Source organism: Aplidium turbinatum, chromosome 2, assembly GCF_918807975.1.
Source record: "Aplidium turbinatum chromosome 2, kaAplTurb1.1, whole genome shotgun sequence".
Lineage (NCBI taxonomy): Eukaryota > Metazoa > Chordata > Ascidiacea > Aplousobranchia > Polyclinidae > Aplidium > Aplidium turbinatum.
The window spans coordinates 36,113,444-36,125,963 of record NC_137473.1 but is presented as its reverse complement, the minus strand read 5'-3'; the positions used below and the strand labels follow the sequence as shown (position 1 = coordinate 36,125,963).

Below are 12,520 nucleotides of genomic sequence, written 5' to 3'. Positions count from 1 at the left end.
ATGTTTATCAACAATGTTTATTAACAATGTTTATCATTATTAACTTATTAACAATGTTTTAACAATTATTAACAATGTTTATCATTGAGACCGACTGCTGTATCAAAACTAATCTTTGGTGACTTATAGAGACTATTATATGTTATAAGTATAGGCTACTATACTGTATAATTTCTCTAACAACATATAAAAAAGCTCAAAGAATGCAAGGCTTAAAGAAAGGTTAGTGAAAAAAGAGTTTTAAACAATATTTTTCTCAAAAAATAGAAAGAGGTTTTCCACGCAAGTTAAACTTTATCTTAGATCCGTTTAAATGTTTTTATTTACGTAATTACGCACAAAACGTATCACACCTTGGATGATAAAGGTTTGGCAAGGAAATGAGATTTTTGTAAGTTTAGTGAGAAATAATCTTTAAGAGTTAATTAATGAATTAAACTTGAAACTTTTACATCCGCATTATCACCACTATGTAGTATGTATCCCATGTTATATGGTCATGTTTTGATTCGATAAAAGCTTATAATTGATTCATACTCGTATATTTAACACATATATAGCCTACGTTTGCTATGGCAGGTTTTTATTTCAAAAATCAAATTCACAAATAACAGTTTGTTATAAAAATACATACATGATCAATTGCCACGAAAAGTATACGTATAATTGTATATTTCAAAGTTCCACTGCAGAGTAGAAAAAAAAATCGTTTCCCAATGTTGCTTGATTTACTGCGTTAGCCTAAACAAAATCAAACTTAGATAAAATTAATGCCTTTAGTAAGCAAAAGGTGGCAAAACAGAATGCTGTATTTTATATGAAGTAAAGAGAAAGTGTAATTTCTGCTTATTTCTGCTTAAAAGGCGTGTTTTCAAAACAACGTCGTATCAAAAACAACGTATAGAAAAGAACGACCTACATGGTTGCAGTGCAGAATCTATTTGAATCCAAAAGTGGAAAATCCCTTTCGATTAATGTCAGTCATCTCCTGTCTTTGTTTATTGTTTGTTTCAAAGAGAAAAAGCCATTTCATTAACAAGGCGGTCTAAGTTTATTTTTAATTATTCTCCCAAAGACATGATTGTCGATTATTATGGGTAGTTAAATATCTGATTACATACCAGCTAGGCGACTTAGTAAAATAAAAGGAAAAGGAAACAATGATCCCATTTAAAGTAACATTGAAAAGGAGCAGATGATTTTCCGAGCAAATATGAGTGCAGTTATTGCACTGCAGTCCTGATAGATCTATCAGAGTGTTTACAGGGTGGTACAGAATTAGCGGTCATAGTGTATACCCGTCCTTGGGAGACAAGTACCACTTTGTGCTCGGTTTAAAAAAGCCTACATTCTCCTAAGATAATGCAAAGAGTTCTGTAAACAAATCGAGATAATTGCAGCATTAGTTAAACTTTCGGTAGTCTATTCTCTGTTCAGTTGTGATCTCGGGATACATTCTGGTCATTATGACAGAACAATTGTCCGCAAAAGGTGTTCGCTGCTTTTTCCTTCGCTTAAAGTAGAGTACGAGCGACACCACGAGGATTATAATTACAACAATTACCACCGCGACAGCAATCAGCGCTACTTCAGTTGTTTTTGAAGCCACCTCAACATCTCCATAGCCAGACCCAGTTTGATCCATGGCTAATGAGGTCCACGACGCTACATTTTTACCGATTGAGGGTGTCATATTGTTAGTAAATTCTGTGGTAACAAATAAAACATTTGTTGGTATTGTTGTTGTTGGTGTTGCTGCTGGTGTTGTTGTTGTTTTGTTGATTTGTTGTTTTGTTGTCACAAATGACGTGAAAGTTTGACTTGTAGTAAAATCTTTCCGCATCAGTTTCGTCGTGAAATCTTCAAGCTTTGGACCTGTTGTTCTGGCATTGTGGTGCATAGGTTGCGATGTTGCATGGTCGGTTGTCGACACTTCTGATACAAAAGTAGCTTTGGAACTTGCGACTGTTGTTCTGTCTGTAGTGGTTATCACACCAGCAGGAGCAGCGTACGGTGGATAAATTGCTGAAACAAATTAAAGCGAAATCTTTAAACAACTACCAGCGGGTGAGTCGTGGGCAGTTAGAAAAGCTGCTGAACAAGTTTGGGCAACTTCAAATATTAACAAGAGTGAAATAATAAATACTAAATTAAGGCAACCGGCTGCACCAAAAAGATCCTTTTTGCAAATAATTAAAACGTTTTTCTTACCGTTTGGGTAAAATGACTTACTTTAAATGGCTAAGCGGATAAACATAAGCAAAGTTACAATAGAAAAAGTTTGAAAACGGAAAACCCCAGAAAAATCTTTAAAAAAGGAAAAGTGAAACAAAGTGTGGTCAAAAAGCTATACAACTACTGTAGTGTATATAATTCACAGCATCAAGCTTTGATTGGAAAAATGTAGCATGCTCTTTCTCACAAGAAAAAATTCACGATAAAGGGGTTGCTATAGAGAGCTGGCTCATGTCCCAAAAATGAGACGTGGTTTTCTTGAACAGATTAAATTGGTAAAACAAATTTAGATTTGTGCATGTCCGATCAGGTTTTACTTTCGACAATGTAGCCGAGGGGGGGACTTAGACCAAAATTTTTGCTTTAATCCTCTTAAAGTATGAACCAACATGCAAAAACATCCAAAATCGTACTTTTAACACTGAAGAATAACATTTACCCCCTTGAACATGGAGTTTGAAAATTTTGGACATTTTAAAATGTTTTACTGTTTGTGGTAGCCTACCTAAACTGACTACTTTTCTGATATAATAAACAAGTGACCATTGCTTCGCTGAAGTCTTCTAGTGTCACATCAGGTTTTGATGCAATTTTTCAAGGCAGACTTGCAAATTTATTGTGTAGGTGTGAATATGGGAGTGCTGTGCATTTATTAATTATTTTAAGCTAAATTCAATGACACATGTCATTCAACAACTCAAACATATTTTTATGTTCTGGTTAATTAAAGAAAACTCTTCATATCAATAAATTAATAAAAGTAATAATGTCATTTAATATGGCAACACTGCACGAAAATATCTGTAATCACTAAGTAGTCATATCCATGGGGTACGTTCAAAGGGACAAACGACGGTCCAGAAGCATAAACTTTGACTTGTTGGAATTGTCATATCAAGGTCCATATTTTCAGCCTATTAGAGCAACGAGTGATAATTAATACAATCCTACTTTTCGCCAAAAACCCTTCTAAGCCCCACCCTAATATGAGCACATTTTATTGATATGCAAGGGATGAATGAAATTAGGATTTTCCTTCCAGAAATGATTTGAAATTGCAACCACAAAGCATATTTAGATATCTTATCATTTTTAATTTTGAAATCGTCAATCAGGAAGTATGAAAAGAAAATCCGGAATCAGAAATTGGTCTTTTTTCATAAAACACGATGATTGATGGCGATGAGGTATATCCAGTGGTGGATTTCCAGAAGATTAGCTTCCGGAGCGCTAGTTATTTAGGCTACTTTCCAAATGCGCTAGGTGCCGTAGAAGAAATTCAGAAATATGTCTTTATAAGACTTTGAAAAAACACACTTGATGTACGGTACCTAAAATGTTGCTAAAGTAATTATCATGGTCTATAAATGGTATAGCGTTGTTCAATGCAAATATTCATATTTTAGTGAAACAATAATACAAAAAAATACAAGTTATAGCCTAGAAAAAAAAAGAAGAAATTTGTTTTTAGTTTTTTTCACTTTTAATTTTTTATTTTTCAAGTTATAGCCTACAATTTTTAAGACACTTATCGTATTCAAAATCATAAAACCTCTGGCGACTTCGGGTCTCAATTGCCGGGTTACGTCCATGGCGTAATCAGGATCCAACATACTTCGCTGGTTAAAAGTTTCTCAGTGGAAGACGGATCATTCGTATAAAGAGTAGGTCTAAACTTGAAACAGTTACAGTGTGTAGAGAAGCACGGTCAGATGTCAGTATGAGGTTCATTTGTGAAAATCCGCGCTCACGCTCGCTCGATGAAATTGCAAGGGATTATAGTGACGTTTTCAAATTTTGAAGACTCTGGGATCTTTTTTTTTGTAGTTATATATTTACGAAGTCCTCTCACAGAACCTTCGCGTTCATCTAAGCGCAATCTCTTTGCCACTTCATTGATTTCGTTTTCTCCGTGTGTCATTACTGTGTCCTCTGGCCAAATAGTTGAATCAAGTATTTTTCAGCTGTTAATAAATGACAAGTTTGTTGAATTCAACAAGCAATCTTGGATGGAATTTCCTAAGTGATTATACACCCTTCTCTATTGGGTGGAAAATACTACCCTTTGGTAGGGTGGAAATGACCATCTTTCCCAATAGGCTATGGGGTGGAAATGAAAAAGTAGAAGTCGAATTTTTAGACCACCCTAGATGTGGTTAAAACTACACTTTTTGATTTACTTGTAAAAGATTCGGGGATTGATTAGCGGGCTATTTCTGCAATTGTTTACATGTAATTCTACACCTTTGAACTCTAAGTTTTCTTCAGCATCCTTAGCAATGCCATAAAGTCGTCCGGGTTCGTTCGTTCGTTCCTTGGTGTTTCAAAATAATTTTGCAAGATTATTAATTTTGTTATCTGCATCTCAAATAGTAGCCTACATGCTCTGTTTTACAGTTCAAGACTTAGGCTATTTCGGATAATTCTTGCGAGTATTCGTACATCAAAGTCAAGTCTAACAAGAAATCCGTGGATGTTGTCTTCGACAAGAGTCCTTGATATTTCGCACGTACCCGAGAATCTCTTGTGTCGCTAATAGCCCCCTTTTTGAAAAATTCGACAAGTGCTGGGAAATCATTCCAGACGGCACTAATTTTGCGGAAACTCGAGGCTACCCAACGTGTGTCCAGTAGGCCTACCCTTCCGATTTTCAACAACTGCACTTCAGCAGCCGCTGTGCATTCACCCAATTCCCTGCTATTGTTAGGAGAAGCGTGGTAAAGGCTATAGCGTTTGTCCATAAAAAATGGAAATCGATTCAAATTACTGACTGATTTTACAGCATGAAGAACCGATAGTTCCAATCTATGGTTGCATAATACCACACCACAATGTCTGGAAATTAATCACGAAGCCATTTTGCTACACCATTTTTGCGACCTATCATCACAGCCGCGCCATCGCATACAACACCAATCAAACAAGAAGATAAAAATGTTGTAGACATGCCGTATGATTTTAGGCAGCTCTTCAGGGAATCATAGATGCTATTCGTCGTAAGAATAGCGAGCTCAACAAGACAAATACATTCACAGGTTCGCTTCCGTCAAGACTGGTACGAAGATATATTATCAGAGTGAATACCCGATTTAACGTGTTCGACTTATCAAGAATTATGGATATAGGCTACTTTTACTGAACAGGGCAAAGCATAATAAGAGTATAAAACATTTGAGCTTCCGGAGCGCCGTTCCGGAGAATTCAACTTTTTGATCGAGCTTCCGGAGCGGCGCTCCGGACCGCTCCGGCTGAAATCCAACCCTGGGTATATCAAAAACTAATACGTGCTGCTTTTTCTTGGCATGAAATTTGATATGAGCCATTTCTGTTTTGACACAAATAGCTTGACCTTCAAACTGGCGGTTGAAAGGCGTTGGTTCGTTTCTCCAGTAAAGCTCGGTGTCTAATTATAATACTTTCGATTTGAAGACCAAATAGTTTTTTTTTTGTAACCTGGCACTAGAAAATGTTTAGTAATTATTTTGAAATCATTATCATCTTCTTACATCTACATTCCGCTCCCTGTCCAGTCAAAATCACTTCATCTATTAAGATATTCCCACTTTTTCCTAACTCCGTGTCAAATGCTTCAAAGATTAAGACTCCACTTGTTGGAGCAGGTAGCGGTATCTAAAAGGTAAAGTAGGAGAGTAAAAAAGTAAATTGATAAATACATCCATTGTCTTAGGCCATTGTCTTATATAGGCCATTGTCTTATGTATACATCTTATGCATACATATGTAGCCATCATCATCATATGTATACATCCAATGCAGTTATTATTGACTAAAAACCTTGATAGGCTGTTTGACCATTATTGTGATCATATCAAGGTTCTTGTTCAAATAGAAAACCATTTGATGATCCTATTGCAATAAGAACCTTCTGATGATCCTAATAAGGGTGAAACATCCTGTTGAGGTAAATAGTGATTAACAATTGCTTCATTTGATATAATTCGCTCTGCTTGGCTTTTTTTGCTTGGCATTAAGCACATTTTTATAGTAATAGGTTAATAATATTTTTTGTTTAAATTGATAAATAAATAAATAAGTTGTCGACTAGATTTGATGCTGTAACCCTCTTCTCACATGCTGCCGTAAATATTGAAATAACGATATGATAAACGGCGCCACTTTTACAAGCGAAACAAATATATTTGTCTGGACAAGATACGACCAGTTCTTCAAATTAAAGCTCATCCTCATTATTTTTAATAACTAAGAAGCGGTTTACTTTTAGTAGGGTAATATTACTTCAAAGAGGCATTTCACAAACATTAAAAATTTAAGCCGTTTTTTTTTAATGTACATTTTATAAAGTCATTACAATAATATACAGCATAGGCTACTAATTCATTACTTTTTGTAATTATAATAATAATACTTGCAACTGTGGTAATGATAATGTTATATAGCCTATTTAAATAAAAGAAATGGCTATAGTGTAGTTTGATTAGTTAAAGTGAAACAAAATGCTCTCTATGTGTAGGAATGCTTCAAGTTCTCACCGTTGCATTCTTCCAAACGTTTCCTTGGTGTCCTATAAGATTCCATAAAACTTTTGAGTTTTGTTTTATTTTTGACCTTGAACGCGCCAAATGTACCGCTAGGTGTCCCATAGTCTTTCCTATAAGGATAATATTTATTTTCATGTGATTCAACTCATGTGGCTTAAAAAATCACGTTCTATAAAAAAAAAGTATTATAAAGAGTATACATAAGAACAACAAATTGTGAAATTTTTAAATAAATATTAGCATCATTTTCGCTTAACAACCAAACCTAACATCTTGGATCGCATCGCAGCATTTAAGAGGGCCTAAGTTGGGGTGCAGGCGCTAACATGTTTTACACGACTGTCTCTGTTACTCTTTTGTCCTGGTTTACTTGAAAACTTACCAATCTCTGCATTCATCCAACCTGCTGACCTTTATAAAAAGAAAGCCGCCATATAGGCTACTTTGTTCGTCTGGTAAAAACGTTTTTGCACTTGCTTTATGTCAAACTTTACATTTCACATCAAAGAATTTTTCTGGTTACTGCTCGCGAAACATTTTGTGTTGTAGTGTTAGCTGCATTTGAATCGATACGTTTATTTAGCTATCACGACGCTAGTGTAGCACATTGGATAAGAGCATATTTGGAACGCGGTTTAATGTAGCCTACTACCGACGCCTTGCTTTATGGTGTTATACATCACATTCAACCAATGATCCAGTCAACTGGACTGGACCTGTCTTAATCTTAACCCACATAAGGCAAGTCAGTTTTTAACAAATATTTAATGAATATGTGCACTGGGTTGAAATATGAAAAAACATAGGCTATGAGTTGAAAAGAAAGTTGATCAATTCAAGTAGATTTTTAACTCAATATGAGAAGAAAAGTAGCCAACGTTTTTCCTCTGGAGAACATTATGAAGAAACTGAAATCTGATAAAAAACTTGGAAAACAGAACACTGGATGTCTGCTTGTGCAGCGTTATGATTGTCAACTGATGGGGATATGGAAATATTAATTAGGCTAAGTATAAGTGATTAATAAACAGCAAATGTATTTAAGTTTTTTAGATTGGATTCAAACGTTTCGTATTAAACCGAAACTGTTTGTAGCCCTCAAACAATCACTTACACAAATAATGTTGTAACCCCAGATGCCGCCAATTTTGGATCACCCTGGTGTACACTTGTGAGTGGTGTTATTAGAGAACTACAGATGGTGAATGGCTTGCATCGCTAAAAACAAGTGTAGGCTACATCAAAGGAACTAATTGCTAATCACACCATTTTGCCTCGTTAATGTGCCACCACACGGGGTGCATGCTATGTGCAGTTGTGCACAGACCACACGGGGTGCATGCTATGTGCAGTTGTGCACAGACTGTAGCAACACGAAACAAAGCTAACTTGAATAACAGTTTCACAAACTTTCTTTGATTTAAGAATAGGTAAGCACTCAACATGGTGAAAGACCAATTCAGAATTTCACTGAAAGTGTTTATCAGTTTCTGCTTTGGTATGAAAACTTAAATATGACATAAAACGTAGGCTACCACAAACTGAAACAACAATCAGTCAGGTTTTTGTGTTCTGTCAAGCTTTGCTAAAAATTGTTTAACAATTCAAAATTATGAAAAAAATGGCAAAGAAAAAATACTTTTTATCTTCTCTGATCATGATTAGTGTTTGGCATTGATATGTTGGTGACACAATGCACAAACTTATCTTTAAAAAGGAATTTAAATCCTCGAAATCTGAATCTACGGCTTTCAGCAAGACTGCAACAGTGATAATAACTTTGCTACTGTACCACCATGGTATAGGCATGTAGCCTACTGTTATGGTACGATGGTACCACCCGAATGTAACGTGTTTTATGCGAAATGTAGCCTACTTCATTGTTGTTTCTAATGATTTTGTGCTTGATTGCTCCTCCAACAGGATTTAATTCAGTTCAACAAGCAAGCTAATAAAGGAAGTAAACGAAACCGCTGAATATATAAATAGATGCCTGTTGCTGAACAAACAAATTGCAACCATTTTTCCCAGGCAAGGCCTGGCCTACTTTGTATGAGCTACCTGCTGGTTTGAATCTACAAAAAAACACGTGCACCACCAGTGGCTGTTAACTATTGCTTTGAAAATGGAAGTCTCATCTGATACTGAAATCGTTGAAGTGTAGTTAATATGTATCATTTCTTAAATGCATTATATTTCTGTTTACTTGGGACTTAGGCCATAAGACAGCAGCTACTTTAGTTGATAATGATGAACAGCAGTGGTAAATATTAAAGCTTTGAAAATACCTTTCATAAAATACCAAAACTTGAAACAGGACGCCACACCGGCACGAAAATACGGGCTTATCAACTTTGCCGTTCTGTTCATACTTTTTCTTGATTTGATGTACATATATCCACCACCTAAAAAGCAAACAGATATTACCGCATGTGCTTATGCAGCGTTGTACCCACTACCCATCGCAGATACCCGTTGAGCTGAGCAATTTACAAATCCTATGGAGTAAGCACAGGTGCATGGGCTTATGGAGGCTCAGTGGAGTATATTATTATCAAAATAAAACCATTCCCACAAGGCTGAGTGTCAAGCAAAAACGATACTCAGTAGACTATTTATCAACAGTAACCTATCCGAAAACTTGTTAGTGGGCTCTACGTTTGAGACTCGACTAGAAAAAAATAGATGATTTATTATCTGAAATTACGCAAATTGAACTTCTGGATGAAATGAATTGAAAAATGCAATCTAGCCTTCCAGTACAAATCAACAGATTTCAGGGACAAATTTCTCCTAAATTGTTTAGAACAACTTCGAATCCGACCCCAAAAGCAATGTCCATGTTTAAATCTGAACCATTTTCCACATTAATGATCAAGACCTTGTACCTTTGCTTCTATCGTCATTGGTTCCACTCCCTCGTTGTTTTCCATCCGATCCGGACCCCCACTTCCAATTAAAGTTATCAATACGTTCGTAGCGAAAGGCATTTTTCCAACCGCAAGCGCTGTTTTTGAAATTGCAATTAAAACCTGAAATAGGTCATATTGCATGTAAATCAGTGTTTAATTAATTCTTTTCCACATTTTGCAACTGTTTATGTTTGTGACATTGTGAATAAAATGTACATACTGTATGATGTGTTCTTCATTTGTTTTTGTTATGTTTATTGAGACGTCATCTTCTTTCCTGCGACAGGATTGTTCAGATTTTAGAGCAGGTGATGGAAAGCCAAACCTAACATCTTGTTGTTAGGAAAGTGAAAAAGGAAAGTGAAAGGGCTGGATTGAAACTCAACATCAAAAAAACAAAAATTATAACAACTGGTAAAGCAGATAACATAAACATCAAGATCGAAAATCAAGAAATTGAAACAGTGAATGAATTCATATTTTTAGGCTCAAAAATAAGCTGGGATTCTAATAACTCACCAGAGATAAGGAGAAGAATAGCGCTGGGAAGAAATGCATTTGTTGGAATGAATAGCATTTGGAAGAGCAAGGATATAAAATTAGAAACAAAAAAGAAGCTGATCAAAAGTATAATATTCCCAATTGCAACTTACGGATGCGAAACATGGACAATGAACAAAACAGACAGAAGAAAGATTGACGCATTTGAATTGTGGTGTTGGAGAAGGTTACTGCGTGTTCCTTGGACAGCCAAAATAACAAATGAGAAAATTCTTGAACAAATTAAACCGGACATATCCCTAGAAGCTAGAATCGCCAGGCAGAAACTTTCATATTTTGGCCACATAATGAGAAGCAAATCAATGGAAAAAGACATCATGCTTGGTTTGGTGAGCGGAGGAAGAGGAAGGGGGCGCCCGAAAACAAGATGGCCTGACACGATTGTAAATGACAGTGGCATGGGAGTGCATGAATTGAAGGAGGCTGCGTGGGATCGAGAGATGTGGAGAAAGATAACGTATAGAGTGACCGAGAGCCGTAAACGACTGAACGGATGATGATGATGATGATGATGATGGAAAGCCAGGCCAGTGTAGCTCCGTCCAATTCTGCGATGCCATGCATTACATTTGATGCCTTGTAAAGGGCATATACAGGAACGACATGGCCAGCAGTTTGTACCTCCGTGCCGCACTGGCAGGCCGATGAGGGAACTAAAACCCACTTGTACATATTGGCAATGGAAGAAGCCGACTCCTGTTCGAATTTTATTGAGTTAGACCCAAGTCGACCAGGGGAGGTCCATACCAGAGGGGTGCACCACTGAAACTTGAGATGCAGTCTACAATGACCGATAGCCTATACTGCATATCGTAGGTATCCAATTAAACAGCAAACAAACGAAAATAGCATCAGCAAAAAAGTCAAGCGATTTAAACCAGTTTGAATTATGCGCTGTAAAAGATCTTTGTAGTCAACGACAATTGGTTAGCCTGTTGAGAATTTCTACAGTGACCAAACTAATCAGTGATAGATGAGTATGAAACATAAGATTCAAATGTTATGCACAGCATTCTGTATCAAGTGAAGCATTTAATTTTTTGATGTTTTGGATTGAAGCGTTGTAAACGTAACAACTCTAAGAAAAGCTGTAAATCGTAGCCTATTGTGCACCAATACCCCACTTACCCCTAGGTATGTATGACTTGATCAAAACTGATCCAGAAGCATAATATGCTACAAGCACGAATAGCATGAATAAGGAAGTTAGTCTGGTTGCAGTTAAAATCGAACGCAAACGCATCTCAATATTCCAGTTAATCAAACAATGATGAGCTAAATTTGTCAAAATTTTAATTCCAGATGATATGTGGCCTATTTGACTGTTTTAAAGCAGCTTAATTAATGCAAGAGTTTTCTGCAGAAAAATAAAGCAGAAGTTTATGGCTTTTTTGTTTTGTTTGATAAGACATCTGCCATAGACTAAGACATCTGCCATAGCGTATATAAATTACAGTAAACTAAAATCAATCTCAATCAATTAAGGAAATCAAGATCTTAATTTTGCATTTTTGACTCTCTACCAAAGCTTTCAGTTTTGGATTTTGAAAGTTATATGACTCAGGCTGATTCAACGAACTTTACTGATCACTATAGTACACAGCACACTTACATTGAAAAATAAAATATTGTATGATACCTATTCAAAAAATCAGGAACTGCAAAAAGCATACACTAAGGTTGACGAAATAGGTCACGCAAAAATCAAACAACCTTGGCAATAATTATGTCCTGATAGAACAAGCTGAAAAATGATTTCCTCTGTTGTTTTTCATAGACCCCATTTTTCACTAAAAACTCGAAGTCTTGGTGACGTAGCAAGATGTCCCGGATCCGGACCGAACTGACCTTTGAACAGAACAGCCAATGTTGTGAGTGGACATAAAAAAAATAGATTAGAATAGACAGTCTTGTAATAGCACTTTTATTACTGAATCATTGAAAAACAATAAATTCAACATAGGCTACGTGTTGGTGTAGATAATTTTCTTTTGTAAAGTTACAACTTTTCTCTCTAGCTTAAACTGATTAGCCTAATGTGCTTAACCGAATGTTGAGCAGTATATTTCCCTTTGCATCCTGAACAAAATTGAGTTATCCTCCTGCTTGAACTGGACTATTTGCACTGTATTACAGTTGCTTAAATTCAATATTATCATTTATTATTTACTTTACATTTTTGCTGATGTCCTAAAACTATTCCGCAGAACTTCTGTGCTACTTTTATCTTCTCACTTATATTTGTAAAAAAGATTTATACAAGGCGCATATTTTCATAAAAAACATTCAGTA

The 12,520-nt window shown here is 35.9% G+C and overlaps 1 protein-coding gene across 1 annotated transcript; it reads right to left on the bottom strand.

Moving 5' to 3' along the window:
• Positions 1 to 424: 424 nt before the first annotated feature.
• On the bottom strand, positions 425 to 11,423 carry LOC145788542 (uncharacterized). Its single transcript, XM_082600303.1, has 6 exons — positions 11,357 to 11,423; positions 9,644 to 9,787; positions 9,044 to 9,160; positions 6,747 to 6,865; positions 5,742 to 5,865; positions 425 to 2,025 (listed from the first exon to the last, which is right to left on the bottom strand). The coding sequence occupies exons 1-6, from the start codon at positions 11,421 to 11,423 to the stop codon at positions 1,403 to 1,405; spliced, it is 1,194 nt and encodes a 397-aa protein (XP_082456429.1). The 3' UTR covers positions 425 to 1,402.
• Between the last annotated feature and the right edge of the window lie 1,097 nt (positions 11,424 to 12,520).

Excerpts from the sequence above, each read along its gene's own strand:
- LOC145788542 (XM_082600303.1), bottom strand. The coding sequence starts at position 11,423 with ATGCTATTCGTGCTTGTAGCATATTATGCTTCTGGATCAGTTTTGATC. Across the intron at positions 6,866-9,043 it reads GTTTTGGTATTTTATGAAAG|GAAAGACTATGGGACACCTA; the intron begins GTATTTTCAAAG and ends TTATCCTTATAG. Across the intron at positions 5,866-6,746 it reads ACGTTTGGAAGAATGCAACG|ATACCGCTACCTGCTCCAAC; the intron begins GTGAGAACTTGA and ends TTTACCTTTTAG.